The sequence below is a fragment of the Onthophagus taurus genome, chromosome 6, assembly GCF_036711975.1.
Source record: "Onthophagus taurus isolate NC chromosome 6, IU_Otau_3.0, whole genome shotgun sequence".
NCBI lineage: Eukaryota > Metazoa > Arthropoda > Insecta > Coleoptera > Scarabaeidae > Onthophagus > Onthophagus taurus.
In genome coordinates, this window is record NC_091971.1 from 6,631,896 (window position 1) to 6,654,265 (window position 22,370).

The following is a 22,370-nucleotide window of genomic DNA, read 5'->3' on the forward strand; positions in this document are numbered from 1 at the left end:
GAACATTGTGCATTGCCAAATAATTTGGAAAAGGTTAGCTATGTTTAAATAAGGAGTAGGTGATGGATATAATGTTTCCCAAAGAGTGGTACGCGAACCCCTAGGGGTACATGCGGTTTTGAATCAGGAATTAGACTAGGTACTGGATGAGAGAGCAAATAGTTGGGAGTGGATTAAAAAGATGATGAAGACTAAAATGGGATTTAAGTATAAAGTTTTAAATTATTTAGCAGCATATTTTAGAAACCCCATATAGTAACTGATTATAATATCTGTGTGAGGAAACATTACAGTAGAAAGTTTCTTCTTTTTGTAAGATATAAGGGACTTAAAAAATTGATGTATTTTTAACCACAATAGAAGTTCCCCAAACAAAATTCCCATTGCCAAATTGATCTTCATTATATTTGCAAATCGCCAAACATCAACAAATTACGATCTGTTGCACCTTGCATGAAAGAAGTATTTACACAAATAGATACTTTCTCAAATGGAATGTAATATTTTTAATAATGATGTTATTCACGCTATTTATAAATAAACACAGGATAATAAACCAGTATTAATGCAATTAGTCTAATCAAGTAAACATAACAACTCATTTCAATTAGATAAAGTCAACAAGAATTTACGTAGAAAATAATTAATTAATTAGCATTATTAAGAAAAAATAACGTGTATTTAATAATCTTAGTAAGTTTTAAAATTTAAAACCAAAAACTTTCTCTAAACCTCATTAAGATAAACAACTTTCCGCTTTACCTATCTTTCTTTTTCCTCTCAACGAAACATTTAAAAGGATTAAAAATAATTCTTACCTTAAATCTAAATTCACCAATTGGAGGTTCTGCAAAAGGAATACTCATAAAAGCTGATAATTTCTTTCCATTCCAAGTGGTCATATAACACCCCTTGATGGAACCTTGTGCAGTTTCTACGATGGGTGCTTCACAATTTTTACACAACGAACAATTATTAAAAAGTACGCTTGCATTAACACATTTTATTGATGATAAAACAACAACAAATAACGAAATAGTAGATAGTCTAACGATTAATCTGGCGGACGATTTCTTCATCGTGAATGCGCGTTGAGCGAAGACCAACGTGAAAGTGTAAATGAGTGACCAACTTGAGTAGTGCAGGTAGAGAGAACTAATCTACTTTCGGAGCGTAGTAAGATGTAAGTTTTAATTATACGAGGAGGGAGAAATCGTTTTAATTAAAGTATAGGAATATAATGTTCAATAGTTGATCTGTGTTTTTGAGCTATACATTCAGCAATCCAAACGATATTACGACATTCTTGCTCTTTAAGTTTAACGTAGGAGTAAAAAACGCCAAAATGAAATTGTCTCATAAAACAGCATAAATGTAATCGAACTTCGTGTTCGAAAAAGTTATCTTCAAGTGTTTTATCGCCCAAATTATTTCCTGTTCCCTCAAAAATATGATCGTATTCATTGTAAAATTGGGCGATTGCTTTAACTTGTTCGTAATCTTCAGCTTTAATTAATTCGTTTAAACCATCGGGATTCATTTTTCCACATCTCGGATATAACTTGGCACGATCATCTTTACTTAGCTCAGTTCCAAACGAGTTTATAGTTATGATAATCGATCTTCTATCAGCTTCGAAAGCTAAAATTTCGCACATGCAATCAGCGGTTATTCCACCAATATCCTTACAAAGTTTATAAAATGCTTCTAAATACGCTTTGTATAAAGTATTCCGAATTATTTCAACGTTCATTTCATCCATATCATGTTCTGTTATGCAATCAACAAAAAACGGTCCTAACGGTGTATCAACAAGAACCGCGTTGTATAATTCAGCGGGAGTTGTTGCGACATGAATAGCTTCCATTTGCTCAAAACCACCCAAAGGATGACATTTCGGGATTAACTCAGAGATGTGTCTTTGATGTAAAGTTCCCGTTATCAATAAAACAATGTTATCTATCATATAACCGTAGGTTATAAAGTCTAAAAAATGTGATAAAGGTTGAACTGAATGACTTCTTAAGTGGTGAAATTCAATCGCGAGTCTTTCACGTAGTTTTTGATCCAACGTCGATACGGCTATGGGTGATGGCTCATTAGCCAGAAAATTTCCGTAATCTGTACCTTGAAGGTGAATTTTTAAATCGTCGATGGTTTCACATTGGACTAAGTTGTTGTAATCGGCACGTTTTAAAATTCCATTTTTTAAACCGCGACATAAACCATCTAAATAACCATGATCTGCGTTAAACAAACAGTTACCCATTTTTTATTGTAATTAATTAATTTATATTTTGACATTCGTTAATACTATTTTGATTAATTTTTGTCAATTGTCCAACCAACTTTATTCGTTGTCAATGAATTTATTGATCATGAGTTATTAACTTATTACTGGTCGTTATATTATGGATAATAATAATAATAATTCATTTATTGACCTGATAACAAAAACCTGATACAAAAATATAATAACATATCAAAATAAAAATACTATTAATTAAATCAAGTCAACTCGGACGATTGTCAGAGGAAAAATTTTTTTGAAAAACGTTTTGAAAAATCACTTTTATTCCTTGAGAATTTTGCAATTTTCGCCGATTAAGTTTAAAAAATTCTTATTAAATCAACTTCTTGGAATATGAGTATAAAAATTTCCCAAAGTATTAATAAAAGTGTCCTCTAACCACCCCGTTTTGAAAAATAACTTTTAGTTTTTGAGAAAACAATATTTTAAGTTTTTATAAAATTTTCGATGTTGCAATTTTCATCTATAACTTTCAAAATTCGCTGTAAAATTAATTTCTTGAAGGATCCTTGTGGAAATATCACCAATTATTAATTAAAGTATCCTCTTTTTAATGCAAAAAGCCGTTTTGAAAAATCACTTTTAGTTCTTGAGAAATAAATTTTTAAAATAATCGACAATTTTCTCGAAGTTTGCAATTTTCGCCGATTAAGTTTTAAAAATTCGTATAAAATCCACTTCTTGGAATATGAGTATAAAAATTTCCCAAAGTATTAATAAAAGTGTCCCCTTTCCAATGAACAACCCCGTTTTGAAAATTAACTTTTAGTTTTTGAGAAAACAATATTTGAAGTTTTGATAACATTTTCGATGTTGCAATTTTCATCGATAACTTTCAAAATTCGCTGTAAAATTAATTTCTTGAAGGATCCTTGTGGAAATATCACCCATTATTAATTAAAGTATCCTCTTTTTAATGCAAAAAGCTGTTTTGAAAAATCACTTTTAGTTCTTGAGAAATAAATTTTTAAAATAATCGACACTTTTCTCGAAGTTTGCAATTTTCGCCGATTAAGTTTTAAAAATTCGTATAAAATCCACTTCTTGGAATATGAGTATAAAAATTTCCCAAAGTATTAATAAAAGTGTCCCCTTTCCAATGAACAACCCCGTTTTGAAAATTAACTTTTAGTTTTTGAGAAAACAATATTTGAAGTTTTGATAACATTTTCGATGTTGCAATTTTCATCTATAACTTTCAAAATTCGCTATAAAATTAATTTCTGGAAGGATCCTTGTGGAAATATCACCAATTATTAATTAAAGTATCCTCTTTTTAATGCAAAAAGCCGTTTTGAAAAATCACTTTTAGTTCTTGAGAAATAAATTTTTAAAATAATCGACACTTTTCTCGAAGTTTGCAATTTTCGCCGATTAAGTTTTAAAAATTCGTATAAAATCCACTTCTTGGAATATGAGTATAAAAATTTCCCAAAGTATTAATAAAAGTGTCCCCTTTCCAATGAACAACCCCGTTTTGAAAATTAACTTTTAGTTTTTGAGAAAACAATATTTGAAGTTTTGATAACATTTTCGATGTTGCAATTTTCATCTATAACTTTCAAAATTCGCTATAAAATTAATTTCTGGAAGGATCCTTGTGGAAATATCACCAATTATTAATTAAAGTATCCTCTTTTTAATGCAAAAAGCCGTTTTGAAAAATCACTTTTAGTTCTTGAGAAATAAATTTTTAAAATAATCGACAATTTTCTCGAAGTTTGCAATTTTCGCCGATTAAGTTTTAAAAATTCGTATAAAATCCACTTCTTGGAATATGAGTATAAAAATTTCCCAAAGTATTAATAAAAGTGTCCCCTTTCCAATGAACAACCCCGTTTTAAAAAATAACTTTTAGTTTTTGAAAAAACAATATTTGAAGTTTTGATAACATTTTCGATGTTGCAATTTTCATCGATAACTTTCAAAATTCGCTATAAAATTGATTACTTGAAGGATCCTTGTGGAAATATCGCCAATTATTAATTAAAGTATCGTCTTTTTAATGCAAAAAGCCGTTTTGAAAAATCACTTTTAGTTCTTGAGAAATAAATTTTTAAAATAATCAAGTTTGCAATTTTCGCCGATTAAGTTTTAAAAATTCGTATAAAATCCACTTCTTGGAATATGAGTATAAAAATTTCCCAAAGTATTAATAAAAGTGTTCTCTTTCCAATGAACCACCCCGTTTTGAAAATTAACTTTTAGTTTTTGAGAAAACAATATTTGAAGTTTTGATAACATTTTCGATGTTGCAATTTCCATCGATAACTTTCAAAATTCGCTATAAAATTGATTACTTGAAGGATCCTTGTGGAAATATCGCCAATTATTAATTAAAGTATTATTATAAACTTAATAATGTTCTTTTATTGAATTCAACGTATTCAGGGATAACGTTCTAATTCCAAATGAGGTTAATTTAACGTGATTATACAGTAATTATTTTAAATTTAAATAAATAACTGTTGTAATTATCCATATTACTAACCTTGTACCAAGTTACATTTAAATAAATGAATTTCCATCTTTGTCGGTTTTAATTGAATTAACCACGCCGTTTATTTTATTAATTAAACAAATCTCCATTTGATTTAAATTCATATTTAATTTACCACATAGACATTCAACTGAATATAAGTACGAAGGCTTTCACTATATAACTAACACTAGACCTAGAACTAGAAACTTTCTGGTTAAGACATGCGTTTTTTGAAAAAATGTTTAACGTTTCGGATGCCATGTTGCAACCTTCTTTAGAAAGTTAGTGTTAGGCTAATTTAATTCTAGTTTTAGTTCAATTAATGAATATTTATATAATATTTAAATAGATAAAACATTTTATTTCATTTTATCTTATTTACTGAATGAAGGCTTTAACTACACACACCAATAAAATGTAAATTTCACTCCCCTTCAACACCCCAAAAAGTAATTGAATCGGAGCATGCAGAAAGGGCACATGTCAATATTTGGATGAATTGACATTTAACGTAAAATGTGTTTTCTAATGACAGCCGCATCGGATTATGCATAAACGGCTCATGTCCGCATCCTATATGTGTTAGAATTATCGGGTATTGCTACTAAACGTTATGCATAAACGGCACATGTCAGTGACATGTTCCCTTTATGCATAACCTCTACATCTATTTCTTAGTTTGTTGTTGATACCATCGCAACTAACACGTGTAGACCCAAAATGGTGGACAATAGTGAAATGCGCGGCAAAAAATGTAAAAGTGATCCTACTAAATACGACCGTCATATTAGAAAAAAAGCAAGGGTAGAAGGGACGTGTTATACAAGTTCCAAAGGTAAAAATATTCCTGCAAAGCAAGTAGGAGGCCCCCCTTGCAGGTAAGTTGTATAAAGGATTCTTTTATAACAGAAAATCTAACCTTATATTATTTTAGTTGTAGGTTAAAATGCTATGAGAAGTTTAGTGAAGATGATAAGTTGCAAATTTTCCAACGATTCTATTCTCTTCACACAAAAGACGAACAAGACATCTTTCTCCAGGGTCTTATTCAGGTATTAAATATAAAGCAGAGACGGCCTCGGCAAGGTGAGAAACACAAACCAAAATCAGTTAGTTTCAAGTTTTATGTATTTAAAGGATCTGCTAAAACTGAAGTTTGTCTTAAAGCTTTCATGTCTTTACATGCAGTTACTCATAAGCGTGTTAGAAGAATCGAAAGTCTAGCTCAACAGGGCAAGTCACCTAGAGATTTACGTGGAAAACAACCAAGCGCAAATGCCTTTTCTGAAGAAGTCAGAGAATTAGTGCGAGACCACATTCAGTCTTTCCCTGTAAAACTAAGCCACTACTCTGGAACAGACAGGAAATATTTGGATAGGGATTTAACCATTTCTACTATGCATAAGCTTTTTCAACAAAAACACCCAAATGTCGTGTTGAGTTTCTCTTTTTATAGAAGTTATTTTCGTGAAAATTTCAACTTTTCCTTCGGTAGACCCCAGGTTGATGTGTGTTCGACTTGCGAACTGCTAAACAATAAAATAAAAAACAAGAACCTAAATGATACTGCTAAGCGGACAGCAGTAGCTGAATTGATGGTCCACAAGCGACGAAGTAAGAAATTTTACTCAAAAGTAAAAAGTGAAACCGAGAATTGTGCAGATTCAGAAAATGTCTTGGCTTTGGCATTTGATTATATGCAAAATATTCAGTTGCCAAAGTCACCAGTTGGCGAAATTTTTTACTACCAACAGTTGACAGTATCGGTTTTTTGCATACATAATTTGAAGACCAACCAAGCTAGGATGTATATATACCATGAGGGACAGGCCAAAAAAACAGCAAATGAGATTTGTACATTTCTTACGGATTACCTAAAGGAATTCAAGAAATATCACAAGGAATTACATCTATTTAGTGATAACTGCTGGGGCCAAAATAAAAACCATACTGTTATTCGAATGCTCCTGTCGCTAACAGATTGTAGTCTATTTGAAAAGATAATTCATTACTATCCTGTTAGGGGACATTCCTTTCTTCCCTGCGACAGAGACTTTGCTCTGGTGAAAAAGAATTTAAGAAAATATGACAGAATATCTACGGTTCATCAAATCACCGAACTTATTGTTAGCAGTAGTACTAAAAAGTATGATAAATTTTCCGTTAAAGAAGTAGACACTACAGATATAGTGGATTTTGCAAAATGGTGGCCAAAATTTTATAAAAAAACTTGTATTTCTGAACAATCAAAAAGACTATCACGCAATGAACGAGTTAACTTTAATATTAGCAAATTTTCATGTTTCAAATATAACTGTGAATTGAAAGGTCAGGTTCAAACTTATGACTTTATTGATGGTTTGGTAACACATACATTTAATTTGTCGCGATCTGGGCTAAACATTGTGGGTTCTGGTCCATCCTTACCGTCTACCAAAGCGTACCCTAGTGGCAAAGTCCCTATAAAAGCCACGAAAATGGAGCATATCAGGAAATGTACTGCTTTTGTTGAAGAGGAACACAAGGATTTTTTCGACACTATTCTCCAATGGCCTACAACCAATTGTCAAGACCAAGAAGGCGACGAGTGAAAACTTGAAACATGTTCTTTTTTCTTTTAGTTATAAATAAAATGACGTTCGAATTATTTAATTTGTTTTTATTTCACATAAAGGGCACATGTCACTTTATTAAAAATGCCTTATGCAATTTAAAAATACATTTATACAGCTAATTATTTCGTTATAATGTTGGTAGATACCTATTGCAAGAAATCACGTAGGTTAAAATTACGAATTAAAGCTTGTTAACTTAAAAAACAGTTTTTTTGATTTCTCAAAAAAATGTATTTTTTGACATATGCCCTTTCTGCATACTTCGATTCAATTATTAACCACCCTAAAACACCAAGAACCTAATCCTTGAACGTTAATATACGCCATAAAGACGTTTAAATCGATTTATTACCACTAAATCATTTTGAACATAATTTTTATTTAAACGCATAGAAAAAATTTATTCTTTGCATCTTGCAATTTTATTTAATTGTTAACCGAAGGTTTCTTCCTATAACTTTTCTAAGGCCGTAAATAATCGTTTTAAATTAACCTTTTTTAGTGATATAATTGCATTTTGTGCACGGTGAAAGCAAGGTTACTTTGAAACGACGACGTTAAAATAAAATTAATTTGTAGTATAGGCAACCAAACTTTCGTTTTTCTAACTTTGTTGATTTAAACGTGCTAATCGCCTATTTCTTTTTGCGACCATCTCACGTCTATCAGCTCTCGTTAATACTGGTGGTTTTTCTTCTACGACTTCCTCTTCAACGTTTTTATGAGGTTTGTCTTTAAAAGGTTCATCGGGGACGTTTCCTGCCATACAAGCTATTGTATAATTCCCAGCACCTGGGTCGTCAAAAATTAACAGCCCCGTTTCTTTGTTGGTCCACTTACAATATTCGATTTCGAACATAACCTAATTGGATCAAATAATTTGAGTTCATAAATTAATTTCAACTTACTTTCATCCCTAATTTTTTAGCCCGCCTTTGAATGGTGTGCGCTGTAAAGATCCCCATTACAACGGGAATATGGAGAGATCTGGCCGAATTAAAAGTGCATTTTAAGAAATCCGTCCCATAATCTGTAATAAATAAGTATAAAGAAATTAATGGGTTTAATAAATGTTGTGGAGAAATTACCGCAATGCCGATATTCAGGTTTGATACAAACGGTGTATATTTTCAAATAAACGTCGCAATTAAACGATTCAAAAATGTTTACTTTTCGACTTAAAGTTCTCCTAATTTTCATACATTTTTCTTGCGCCTCGCCGTCTTTCATTATGGTGCCGCTAAAAACTCGGCCAAAATCGTCTTTATGAACAACTCTATTTAGACAACATCCAACAAGATCAGGAGGATCCAATGCTAAAAACAATTTTATTAATAATTTTATATCGGGAATTTCATATAATACGCAATATATGAATGAATAATTACGAAACTACTATGCACTTGCATTATCCCACATAAAATGCAACATAGCTTAATAGTACGGGCATTGGGTAGTTTTGCAAAGGAAACGTTTTGCTTGGAAAATGGTGACGTCCTATGATAACCATGAGTTTTTGGCCGTCTAAGAGACGCACGGCTAAACCAGAATGTTTCTGCTTCTAGGTCTTGTTAACACTAGACCTAGAACTAGAAACATACTCTCAAGATGGCTAAATCCGAATGATTCTAGTTCTAGGTCTTGAATTAGTTCTAGTGATAGTGTAAAACTAGAACTAACATTAGACCTAGAATTAGAAACATTTAGACATGTTGCATTTTAAGTGAAATTCACTGTATAATAAAATTATATACTATAATACTGATTAGATTTTAGAGTAAATTTACCATAATTAATTGCAACCAATGATGTAGTATCTCTCATTTGAAACATACACTGATCCATAAACGATTTCTTACTAACTTCGTCATCGCTCATTTCTGAGTTTTTCGTTAAAACGTCTTCTGGTAAAAAATATTCCTAAAACAATAAATTTATTTTAATCCTCCTTTTTAATTTTTTTTTATCAAACTTCGATCATTTCGAGAACTTCCGCGTAACGCTCCTCTTTTAAATCAATTATTTTTATATCATCCTCTAATTCTCTCCATATAACAGGCGCGTACATGCGCTCTTTTAGAATTTTTAATTTATCTTCGATTACCTCTTCTTCTTTAACTTGGAGCATGCGCTCATTTTCCAATCTTAGTCTTAAACTCATTTTGCCTCAAAGAAAAAACGATTTTTATTTTAATTTTAACAACAAAATGGTTAATAAATGTTTTGACAGAATAAAATTAAATCAGTTATGTCAAAATAATTTGAAATAAAAAAAATTATTGAAAGAAAACTTCGTTTATTAATTAATTATCCAGTTTGAGAACTTTCTTTAGCAGCAATCGTCGCTAATTCATTAATACAAGAATCGATATCAGATGCGGCTTTATCAGCGGTGTAATTTTTAACAACTTCCGATTGAACCCAATCGATTAAGTTTTTATGCAAAAGTTTCTTTTGAATGTACTGTATAGATAATTGATAATCCAAACGTTCCTTAACATCATCGTGAACTTGCAGCAATCGAGACCTATAAATACCTTCGAGTTGAAATTTGATGTTCTCTCGTTTCGCATTTAACAGTATCAATTGGCCATTGTTGCTAATTTGAAGTTTTTCGTCGTGTTTAATTAAATCCTCCCAATATTCGATTTCATCTTGTCGTTTTTTGATCCACATCGCTTCGTATTGATCAATTTCTTTGTCCAAGAACTTTGAAATGGTTGGACCTGCATATTTCGTTGCTACCGCGCAAAGTAACGACATTGAAAGTAATGCGTAATATTCATGTTCCAAAACGTATTTTTCTTTGCTGATTAAGTAACTACCGAAGGATAATAAGAAAATGTATGGCCCAGTTACCCCTGTTTTTGGGTAAAAAATATCGAACCATTCATCTGGTAAGAAACCCAAACGTACTTTTCCTTGTTCTTGTCTTATTGGGCGAGATTTTTCAATTACGTGAGGTGGATCATCTTTTCCACCGCTTTTTCCATCGGACTCAGCTTTTTTGGGGGTTTCTTTGCATTGTTCTAATTTTGGTTTTTGCTTAACCTCCTCTTTCTTCTCGCAGGGAGTTGTACAAAACGCGCGTTTATTACATTTAACTCCTATTTTTATTAATTTCGTGTTGTTACAAGGTCTTATTATTGTTTCTATTAAAAGGGTACACTTCGTTGAGATACCGTTTAAGAAAACCATTGTATTAAAATTGTTTGTCAAAATATGACAGTTCATTAAATTTTACATTTTCATTACGGTTTACTTTGATATGTTACAGATTTATTATTAAAATGTGTTTATTTGTTGTATTCAAACATTTTGGTGGAGGCGCTGGCAAATATCAATGAATTTATTATTTTAAATTGACTACAACGATATTTCCTATTACAATTTATTCGAATTAATAAATTATATTGAAGCTAAATTTAATCTGCTACTGAAAGTTTAATTTAAATTTAATTAAATTATTTGCATCTCTTTTCAAAGGTTTTTTAACTCGAAAATTGCCACTACACATACGTGGCCTAGAAAATAGGATGTAATGTAATTCAAGGGGTCATAAAATTTTAGGGGTTTAGCCTCCAAAGAAAAACTCGTCAACTCTAAGCTCGCGAGGTATCACAGAATCATAAAACGAGATCTAAAAGGATGTGTTTCATATTTTATAAAGGTGTGTTCTATTTGAAATTTATCTAAAATTAAATCTTGTGTACAAGAGAAGGGGATAAAATTTTAAGATAAATTTGGTTAGGTAGGGTTGGATAAATTAACGATTACAGTCTTAATTCGGTCTCAAGATAAAGTGCCTTGCGTCTCTTTAAGAAATAAAAACCAAAAAGTCGTCTATTTTGAAGGTTTGAAGACTTGATGTAAAATAAAATTCAGAGTATCAACAATTGGGTTGAGATGGGTTGGGTTGATCATAAAGATGGTAGATTGTTGTAGCAACTGTAGATTCATCTTTGCCATGAAGACAGATTCTGCACTCATTGCACCCACTGTTCAATTAATGGCTCCTTGAACTGAAGCAAGTCTATGTCTCTTATAACGAAGTTCTTTAGCTCTTTTTCTTATGACCAAATTCTGTAGCTGGACAGCAAGCTGTTGCCCTTACCTTCGTCGACCAGTGAAAACTGTTTCTGACTGTGGTGTTATTCCTTGAGCTTCCTAATGACGGATTTGAAACATTTGATCTCTCAATCCATAAATCCTGACCAGGACTCCAATTCAATCTTCAGCGACGCAAAATAGTACGGGCTCTGATCATGACAAAGCTATCTTCTTTTGCTATTGTTTTTACAGCCACTTGTAAAGTCTTGCCCCATCATGTTAATTTAGTCAATTCTCGAGCAATGTTATTATCACACAGCTCCTCGATATTTCTTATTCAGTATTACGGACTACTGTCCTTTAGGAAGGCCTGTGTAGTGCTAAGATAAGTTTAAAACTTATTAGAAATATGTTTATTAAGTGTATAATTTTCGATTCAGTTATTTCAATGTAATTACAATGTGACAGCCATCAACATACTTTTTTAAATTATTGACTTAAGTCAGTTAAATTTTTGTTATTTTGGATTGATTAAAATTGATTGTGAAAAATGAGTAGCCACTACCAAATTTGTATTGATAAATTAACACGGTGTAATTACGTAAACGTTGACGATGAAGATGAAAAATTACAAAATCTAAAAGAACGACTTGTCGCGCCTATAGTTTGGTGTCGATTATCATCAGGATATAAGATTGTGGATTTAACAAGTCAGTTATATTTACCCACATTAGAATTAATGAAGGTAAAAAATTATAAAACAAAAATCGGTACTTATAATAGAACTAAATCCATCTATGTTGGCATTAACATAGATATTAAATTTCGCGCAACGATTTACCGACCACAGGCAATTTGCAATAACTCTTTAGTCACTGACAACCTATACTCAATAATAACAGTATTGAGTACGTCCTTCATAAATTTATTACACGGTGCGTAACCGTAAAGTTCTCTTCAATCTAATATAAATAACTGGAACGTACCTAACAATTGTTTATTATGAATTACTTATTGAACGTATCGTATAATTTGATTATTTTTCCAGAAATATTACATGTGCCAAGATGTACTGTGTAAATCGTCTGGGTTATTAAACGATTACATGAGCAGAAGATCTTATTACAACGCGTGTTTATTACAAATGAAAGATACGAATTCTTTAGCCGTAATCGACGAAGCTGAAAATAAAGATGAATTGGCAGGAATATGTTTATTAAGAGCTGTAAAAAAAGTTGATTTTGGAAGAGTATTTAGCAGAACAATTCTTCAACAGGGCCACTCATACAATCTATGCACCGACATAAAAACAGCTTTAAACAGGCAAGTCGATATTTACGCCGATTACGATTGCGAAATATTTTTAAGACTCTATTGTGTGTGTATGAATCCGTACTATAGAGGGAAAGGTTTGGGATTTGCTTTAATGAGAACCACGATTCAAGTTGCTAGGTCGTTGAAAATTCCAATAATAATGGGCATTTTTGACTCTTATCAAATGCAACAGAACGCCCTCAAACTGGGATTTTCCGTGGTAACGGAAATTCAATATTCCGATTGGAAAGACGACACGGGAAATGTTATATTCCAGGATATCGGCGAAAGAAACGAAACCATCGCATTAATGATTGCTAAAATCATACCTGAATTGTACCCTGACTACATAACCGGAAATTTCCCCGAACCACCTAAAGAAGAACCTAAAAAAGGTAAAAAAGATAAGAAAGGTAAAAAAGATAAGAAAGGAAAAAAATAAAAATGATTACATCGATTTATATCTAATTATGAATGTCTATGTTTAATAAAAATGGGTAAAATGGTTAAAAAAGTTTATCAATACAAATGTCGCCATCGGCGTCAGTTAGCAAATTGATGCGAAAACGTAGTCCGCAAATCGTCCCGGGCTTTGGTTGAGGTCGCGTAATTTACCCTTCGGCGTTCCAAATTTAATGATCAATCGGAAAACTCTTCGTTCGACGGTGCATTTCCCGCATTTCCCAGTGTCGATTGTACGTCGAGAGCGCCGCCATCTGCCATCACAAATGCGGAACTCACACCTAACTATACTCTGTTTTTAAACCAGGAGGAGTAAACGCGAAAGTCAGATTTACACTAGGAAAAATCACCAGAAAATATCACTAGATATTTTGGAGGTAAATTTAAATTAATAATTATTATTATTTATTTATTTACCTATTATTGTATTTATTTTCGTTTGTTATCGTCAACACTAAACATACAAATTAACATTGAAGTTATGAGTGTATTTATTTCAAAATATAATAAAGAAGGGTTTAAGAACACAAAATTTACAATAATGACACGAAACTGTCGAATTGTCAATAACCTAACCTTCAAATTCAAAATCAAAATTCAAAATTGCCTGTGTGTGAACCTTCCTCGCATTCAACCAATCACGTGCAAGGTCAATCTGGTGACAAATTTAAAATACTCCTCCTGGTTTAAAAACAGAGTATAATTGCCAAAGAAAACTTCAAGGTATAATTAATGTTTGTAAACAAAACTAACCTAACCTAACATTCCTTCACGCTATAATTGACATTACAAAAGAAAACTTCACGCTATAATTGCCATTACTAATTGCCAAAGAAAACTTCATGGTATAATTAATGTTTGTAAACAAAACTAACCTTACCGAACATTCCTTCACGCTATAATTGACATTACAAAAGAAAACTTCACGCTATAATTGCCATTACTAATTGCCAAAGAATACTTCATGGTATAATTAATGTTTGTAAACAAAACTAACCTTACCGAACATTCCTTCACGCTATAATTGACATTACAAAAGAAAACTTCACGCTATAATTGCCATTACTAATTGCCAAAGAATACTTCATGGTATAATTAATGTTTGTAAACAAAACTAACCTTACCTCACATTCCTTCACGCTATAATTGACATTACAAAAGAAAACTTCACGCTATAATTGCCATTACTAATTGCCAAAGAAAACTTCATGGTACAATTAATGTTTGTAAACAAAACTAACCTTACCTAACATTCAGCGTCTGAAGACGCAGGGCTAAACCCGAAACTTAAAAATATACAACTTAGCGCTGAATAACAATTAAAACTAGAACTAACACTTGCACTCGAACTATACTCTGTTTTTAAACCAGGAGGAGTAAACGCGAAAGTCAGATTTACACTGGAAAAAATCACCAGAAAATATCACTAGATATTTTGGCGGTAAATTTATATTAATAATTATCATTTATTTATTTACTTATTATTGTATTTATTTTCGTTTGTTATCGGCAACACTATACATACAAATTAACATTGAAGTTATGAGTGTATTTATTTCAAAATATAATAAAAAAGGGTTTAAGAACACAAAATATACAATAATGACACGAAACTGTCGAATTATCAATAACCTAACAAATTAGTTATTAATTAAAAAATTAAAAGTTGCAGCGAGTATGATTGATAATTGATAATACACCTAAATGACATATTTAAATGACTCCAAAGTAATCGTATCTGCAATGTCGGGGTTAGATGTCATATTTGGCAGGCAGATGAAAGTATGAATATGAAAATGATATATTTGAAGGACTGGACGAGAGCAAATCAAGTGAATGGATTTGTGGCAATGAAAATATGGCATGATGAGAAAGGAATCGGCAAAATTTTGAGAGAATTTTTGAACAACTTGGAATAAATTATTTAGACACATTTTGGTTAATTAATTTTAGAGTTAGTTTTTCAACGTTTTGAACAACTTGGAATAACAATAAGTTGTCTTTTAATAATTTAGACAAGTTTAGCGATTATATTGATGAATCAAACTACTCACATTTGGTACAAAATGTACTATCCAGAAGAAATAGGTCAAGGATAACATTTTCACCAACTAGTTTTTAGCCGGCAAAAGAAACAATCTTATTTGGAATAGACAATAAAACAACCACAGGTACAATTTATTACTGCTTCTTGGTAAATAAAGTAATCATAAAATACTATAATATAGAAACTATTATAAATTAGATAGCCCATAAAATATTATGTAATTTTGGAATTACATTACTAATTATATGTCGGTGAAAACAAATCTAAAGCCGAACCTGAACACTGCGCAGACGCTTTCAGTTCTATCACGTTGGCCGAGGACATAAACACAAGTCCTACTTGAAAATCAGTTCGTATCTCGCGGTCGCGGAGTGAGTATCGTTGTGCGTCCGATCATAAGTTGGTTCACGTGATTTTATCCCCGTGATTTGGAGAGAGAGATTTGTGTTTGGAGTTGCACCCTACTTTTATTTATGCTTCCCTCCTCGAAACTTTCGGATTTCGACAAGGTAGAATTATTTTACAGCTATTTTCCCCTTTTTTATCGCTACCCTTTCTTATTTTTTTTTATTTTTGAATTGCTTAAGAAGACTTCCCTTGTAAAGCTCGTCTGCTTTTTTCAAGTTCGTATTTGGCGCGGACAAGACTCTTCTCGATTTATTCGAGAGCCCACGCAATCCCTCAACCATTCTAAATTGATTTAATTGACTTAATGCCCTGACTTGATTAATTCGTATTTAAAAATAAATGGATTAACGGGACGGGGACGGTTTAAAGCGTATTCATTTATGACAATAAAAAAATATGCTACGATTCCTTATTTGTACCCTTTTAAATTCGGGTTCATTTACATTGCTATTTTTCATGAAATTATTTTTGATTAAGATTCTGGAAATAATGCATGATATCATACATATTTTTTAAGATTTTTATCAGTGATAAAATTAATTGTTATAAAGTATACATTTGCATTATCACCAAAGTGCACATATGCTAGCTTAGTTCAATAATAATATACAACAACATAAAGCCGAATAACAACTAAAACTAGCACTCGAGTTTAGCGGTGCGCCTGAAGACGCACGGCTAAACCCGAAACTTTCTAGTTCTAGGTCTAGTTCATTAAAAATATGCAACAATCTGGAGCTAAATTAGAACTTACGTATTACAATTAGAACTAACTTATTCACCTGTATATAATAAAATCAAGTTTGGAGATATGGGCCACTTTGTAATTTCTTTTTGATGATGCAAAGGGTTTAAAGGAATTGCTAATGAATAATTATCTGGGATTGAACAGAAAGATTTCGTTTTATTCGGTTGACAAGAATCTGAGGCATTTACCTGGAACGATAAGTAATTAGGAAATCTGTGCACGCATCTGGTTAATTGATGGAGAACGGTGTTTTGTCAGTGAGCGAGTTGTGCTTTAACGTAATGAGCCTTTTAAAAAAAATCTTGATCAGATTAAAGTATGTTAAGCTCTTTTTTATTTAATGCGCCAGAAACTGGTAAATTGAGACGTAGTTTGTATTCGGAAAAAGTTTCGCAGAAAATCCAACTTTTAATTAAGTCGAGCTATTTTTTTACTTAAATAAACAAAACATTAAGACTATCCAACTAATAATTAAAGTTTGTTTTAAATTAAAAAAGAATAAAAATACAAGGTTCCACCGAGATTTGAACTCGGATCGCTGGATTCAAAGTCCAGAGTGCTAACCATTACACCATGGAACCTTCATTTTTGGAGTAAACGATTCCTCAACATCGCCAATTAACTTAATTAAAACAAGTACTGATACCACATTGTAAACATTTACGTTTTTATCTCTCACTTTTTTATTAAAAACATTTCTCTCAGAATTAATTTCTACCGCTCCCTTCCCATTTCTTCGCCGAGGTCATAGAACTCCGAAAACAATAGGCGATGGTAACAATAAACGATCGTCTATTTCCGATGGAGTTCTACTAAAACATTAATAACTCGTCCCCAAGTAAATTCACAACGATCTAATTAACCAGGCATTGCTATATTTTAGATGGGTGCAGTATTCCAGGCATGTTTGCGGACACGTTAAGTGAATTTGGGCTGTTTATATTGGCCATTGCCCCCGTGTTATAGCAGCCCCGAAGCTGATTTTGTTATAGGGAGAAACTATATTATGGGGGGATCGGTTCCAGGTTATGTTTATATTCCGTTACAGTGAGCTTTAACTAAAATTAATTGAATATCTAAAAAATTTATTAAATCTTCATTAAATACTACATCACTAATAACATAATTAATTGTAAAATTAATTAAAATTTTAATTTAATAATTACTTTAATGATGTTAGATTATTTTATCTAACTGTAAACAATAAAATCCATGTAGATATCAAATTACTCGTGGCTAAGCAATTAAATAAAACAAGCAGGGTTTATATGTATGAGTATTGAAAATGCTGCAATTTTAAAGCAGATCAAAATCGCAAGTGCTGCAAGAGTTTACGAGAAACTTCCATGAACGCAATCGATTATGCTTCTCTGCGGTTCTCGCAGTGCATTTTGTTACCATCCTGAACGAAATACATTGTATCAAGTGGGGACGGCTACAAGATTGCGTGCGAACCGCAGCGTCTAAATATTCGTTAATGATAAATTTATTTTCGAGATTGAAAAAGAAGGAAGTTTTATATTATTTTTTATTTAAAATATGCCTATTATTAATTATTACAATATGAATTGGTAGAAATTGAATCACAAAGGATATTCCTAATAGAAGTTTGGATATTCGTAATAGAAGATTATCTTTCTGGCAGAAGGCTAGATACTACTTGTGGAAGACTACATATCATTGGCAAAAGACGAAATACTTCTGGCAAAAGATTAGATAGTTCTGACAAAAGGCAAAATATTACCAAAGGAAGACTGTATCTTCGTTACATAAGCATTTTAGACTGTTTTTAACACTCGTGTATCTCAACCTTTATTATGGTTTATACAAAAGTTTTATTATGTGTATTTTTAACATAAATTTTAAAGTGGAATGTTTTATGACTTTATTTCCGAGAAATAAAATTTTGTGCATAACAATTTTTTTAATGTTAAACTTGAAATTTCTACAACTTGACACATTAAAAATATTTAGTTGTGAGATAACGTTGAGTAAGCACAATAACTTTAAAAGGAACAAGCAGGAACCGCGGGTCGTTGGCGGCCGTAGGCAGTTTTTAGGTAACCTCTGGCTCTAAAAAAGATCGGACTATCAAAGGGGTCCCTTGTAAGCGCGTATTTTCTTTTCGTTTTCGAAAATATCTTATCTCGTAGCCCCCGTAATGGGCACAGGTCCGTTAAGTGTGCACATTATTCACGAACGGAGCACAGCACCGACTCTACCGTACGTATTAAGATAAGCTCGAACCGGGAGATATTAAATGCTCATCGTCGCGGCAAATAAATAATCCCCGCATATTTCCGCGTCCCATTTTCGGAGGTTCGAAATAAGTCGCTGAATTATGGCAATTTGTCCAGTGCGCTTGGGATATATAAACGCGCTGCTTGCGAATTATTCCTTACTGGAATGAAAATATTTATGGGCTTACGTCCGTACGTAATGCACCGTTTTTTTCACTTGGACGCTGAGGATAATTCAAGTTTTTTAATCGGTGAACGAACCGCATCGTTCGTCAATATGTCGGTGTTGGAAAAACGTATATTCAGACCCTTTCTCTCTCACAGTAATCTATACTCCGTATCGGTTAACAGTAATCATACCAGATAAAAGTACAGATTAAAAATGTGTTTGTACAGATAACGATTTATCTTTATACCCTTTGCGTCTGCTTCATAATCAACTATGTGGAGCAAATTCGTTTCTCCTATACCTTAGATAAGATTAAAATGTTTTAAATTCCACTTGATATTATATTAACATTTTTTTTATTAATCAAAAAATCTTTTTTAAAAGACAATCAAAAAATCAACGTTTCATAATTTCGAAAGCATAACCATCTGATTAGTCATCGTGTTACACAACGCAGCCACCGTACTGTATCTGTTTAAAACACGACCAACGAAAGAGCATTCGACCGGAATCTGTTTTCGTCATTCAAGCAAGACTCACTCTTATGGGCGGAGTAGATGTTTTCTCGCCTTATAGTGCAAGAAGTAGCATCTTTAATAGAAGCACATCATCCACTCTTCACACCATCATCTATCAACGCGTCGTCGGTCGTCTTGTTCCATCCATTCGTCTACGCATAAAAAACCTAACATCATCTACAGCAGGTTTTACAGCGTGTAGGATGTTTTATTTGACGTACACAAATTTATTTAGGACTTGGTTGTAAATTTGTTGAATAAATTAAATAGTTAATTACCAAATAAATAAATGTGAGGAATAAATTATAGTGAATTTAATAATGATGATATCATCGGAAAAATTGTTGTAGTGTGCCATAAATAATATCTTATTTTCTATGACCAATTTACTAACCATTTCTCTACAATAATCTTTATGTAATACCATCAGATTGTGAATTCGAATTTTAGCTATGGTGCGTTTGGTCGACATTTACCCAACACACACAGCGCTGTAGATTAGAGACGGTTGGCATTTCAGACACAAAGAAGTTCTCACAGTTTAATTAGAAGTTCGCTTTGGCGCTCACGACCCTGTGTATTCGTATTGCAACAGGGTTCTCTCGCGAACACAGACGGGGCGTTACAAATCCGGTCATAATCCCACCGGACTGGGTCCTATTAGGCGGAAACTGGCTGCAAACAAGGGTATCAGTTGGAAAACGGGCTGAAATGCAAAATCAAAGAAAATATAATTAATTGTGGTAAAAAAGTAAAGTTTTTTCGTTAATTCTGATAATGGTTGTTCCATTTATTATTGGTAACGAATGTTAGCGCAGTGCTGACAAAAATGCAATGTCGTTGAGCGTAATGGGATAGAATTCCCCAGTGAATTACGTTCAGTGCGTTCTACGTAATTACTACAATTAACCATGACGACCTACGATACCATCTACATGTTTGAAAACTCGAACCCGCCCACAATAGCCAAAGAGTTTATAGGAGGATCGCGTAAAAGATTTACTAACATAAACACGGAGCCCCTAATAAATTTTGGTATGGAGTTCAACATTAGTTTAAGGGGCCACCATAAACCGTACACTTTATGATAATTACTTGTTAGTGTTCCGCAATTTTATTCAAGGTCGTACGACCTCTACTTCAACAACGTTGTACCGTAATTTTCGTCTTTATGTACCGACGGACACAATTTTCTCCTTCCCCGCGTTTTCATACTACACGTATTTATAAATTTATATCGAACGAGCGACACTTAAAACGATAACAGCAACATAAATATGTAGTGTCAGTAGGTGGTAACCTCAAACTAAAAATAGTCTTTTGAAAAAGTGAGTAATATTTTTTTTGCAAGTGAACACAATGTTGTTGAATTAAAACTAGAACTAACACTAGATCTAGAACTAGAAATATTCGGATTTAGCCGTGCGTCTTCAGACGGCTTAGTTCTAGTTTTACACTAACATTATTACTAGAACTAACACAAGACTTAGAACTAGAATCATTCGGGTTTAGCCGTCTTGAGAGACGTGCGGCTAAACCCGAATGTTTCTAGTTCTCGATCTAATGTTAGTTCTAGAATTGCACTAGTGCTATCACTAGAACTAACACAAGACCTAGAACTAGAATCATTCGGGTTTAGCCGTCTTGAGAGACGTGCGACTAAACCCGAATGTTTCTAGTTCTCGATCTAATGTTAGTTCTAGTATTGCACTAGTGCTATCACTAGAACTAACACAAGACCTAGAACTAGAATCATTCGGGTTTAGCCGTCTTAAGAGACGTGCGGCTAAATCCGAATGTTTCCAGTTCTCGCTCTAGTGTTAGTTTTAGTATTGCACTATCACTAGAACTACCACAAGACTTAGAACTAGAATCATTCGGGTTTAGCCGTCTTGAGAGACGTGCGGCTAAACCCGAATGTTTCTAGTTTTCGATCTAATGTTAGTTCTAGTATTGCACTAGTGCTATCACTAGAACTACCACAAGACTTAGAACTAGAATCATTCGGGTTTAGCCGTCTTGAGAGACGTGCGGCTAAACCCGAATGTTTCTAGTTCTAAGTCTAGTGTCTTGTAGTGATAGTGCAATACTAGAACTGACACTAATAACATTCGATAACAGTCGGGTTTAGCCGCACATCTTTCAAGACGGCTAAACCGGAATGATTCTAGTTATAGGTCTTGTGTTAGTTCTAGTGATAGTGCTAGTGTAAAACTAGAACTAATACAAGACCTAGAACTGGAATCAGTCGGGTTTAACCGTCTTGAAAAACGTGCGGCTAAACCCGAATATTTCTAGTACTAGGTCTAATCTAACTATGGTTATTGCATTCATATATTGCAAGTTATATGAAAATCCCATTATAATGAAATAATAAAATTTGGATTTGACTTAAAAGTGGGTACCGACATACTTTTTATGATTTTCTATTTCAACGATTTTTAATTTAAAAGCCATCTGATGTTTTGAAACTAAAACTAACTCGGGGGGATTGGCAACTGCTGCTGCCAGGAAATATCGTATACTCGGCACCCTGGTGATATTGGGTTTTCAATATTGTCCGAAGCGGGTTGTGGGATTGCGGAACGTAGGAAGAGAGAGAAAGAGGGACTCGCGATAACATTATCGGTCGTATCCGGCAGTTCCAGTTACGGTGCATCCGGTCAGCACCGAATTTATGCCACCGTCGTCGTCGTTCGATATCCGACCTTTACACTAGGCCCGTTCTGATTCGGTAATAGAAGCTAAAACCGAGTTTATCGTAACCCCGAAATGACACAAACCTTAACTTTACGTACAATAAAACGTTTCGGGAAACATCAGCGGTTTTAATGTTTAACAAATCAATCATGTAATCATGTTCAAGTTTAATCTTGTGGAAATAAATCCAACTCATCATCATGAAGTAAAATTAGTTTTATACCGTAGATTTAAATATTAGATAATGGCTTTTAAAATTAAACCTGAATATATATCGTATTTCAATTAATTTTGATAGTACAGTAA

General features: G+C 32.8%; 6 protein-coding genes and 1 non-coding gene across 9 annotated transcripts in view; 3 read left to right on the forward strand and 4 right to left on the reverse strand.

Moving 5' to 3' along the window:
- LOC111428044 (juvenile hormone esterase-like) overlaps positions 1–22,370 on the reverse strand; it is a 30,722-nt gene that overhangs the window by 3,075 nt on the left and 5,277 nt on the right. Inside the window, exons 1-4 of one of the 3 annotated variants that reach the window (XM_071196568.1) lie at positions 9,381–9,569; positions 9,196–9,328; positions 8,497–8,724; positions 8,317–8,438 (exon numbers count right to left, since the gene is read on the reverse strand). In XM_071196568.1, the coding sequence (XP_071052669.1) occupies positions 8,317–8,438; positions 8,497–8,724; positions 9,196–9,328; positions 9,381–9,569 (672 nt within the window). Of the gene's footprint in view, positions 1–818; positions 1,531–8,316; positions 8,439–8,496; positions 8,725–9,195; positions 9,329–9,380; positions 9,570–22,370 lie in introns of those variants that run through there. The other 2 variants (XM_071196569.1, XM_023063444.2) reach the window with 2 other exon arrangements.
- On the reverse strand, positions 1,223–2,331 carry LOC111428045 (V-type proton ATPase subunit d-like). Its single transcript, XM_023063445.2, has one exon. The coding sequence runs from the start codon at positions 2,267–2,269 to the stop codon at positions 1,223–1,225; it is 1,047 nt and encodes a 348-aa protein (XP_022919213.2). The 5' UTR covers positions 2,270–2,331.
- Positions 5,250–7,440, forward strand: LOC139430007 (uncharacterized). The gene is made up of 2 exons (XM_071196570.1): positions 5,250–5,671; positions 5,728–7,440. The coding sequence occupies exons 1-2, from the start codon at positions 5,514–5,516 to the stop codon at positions 7,382–7,384; spliced, it is 1,815 nt and encodes a 604-aa protein (XP_071052671.1). The 5' UTR covers positions 5,250–5,513; the 3' UTR covers positions 7,385–7,440.
- On the reverse strand, positions 9,630–12,042 carry LOC139430008 (ATP synthase subunit b, mitochondrial-like). The gene has a single exon (XM_071196573.1). The coding sequence runs from the start codon at positions 10,640–10,642 to the stop codon at positions 9,716–9,718; it is 927 nt and encodes a 308-aa protein (XP_071052674.1). The 5' UTR covers positions 10,643–12,042; the 3' UTR covers positions 9,630–9,715.
- On the forward strand, positions 11,937–13,712 carry LOC111428035 (uncharacterized). Its single transcript, XM_023063435.2, has 2 exons — positions 11,937–12,203; positions 12,507–13,712. The coding sequence occupies exons 1-2, from the start codon at positions 12,009–12,011 to the stop codon at positions 13,212–13,214; spliced, it is 903 nt and encodes a 300-aa protein (XP_022919203.1). The 5' UTR covers positions 11,937–12,008; the 3' UTR covers positions 13,215–13,712.
- The window catches only part of LOC111428032 (ras-associated and pleckstrin homology domains-containing protein pico), a 96,771-nt gene continuing 90,036 nt past the window's right edge, over positions 15,636–22,370 (forward strand). Inside the window, exon 1 of the mRNA XM_023063427.2 lies at positions 15,636–15,790. Coding sequence (XP_022919195.2) covers positions 15,755–15,790 — 36 coding nt within the window. The 5' untranslated portion in view covers positions 15,636–15,754. The remainder of the gene's footprint in view (positions 15,791–22,370) is intronic.
- TRNAQ-UUG (transfer RNA glutamine (anticodon UUG)) lies at positions 16,947–17,018 on the reverse strand. Its single transcript has one exon. It is a non-coding gene; the product is annotated as a tRNA-Gln (tRNA).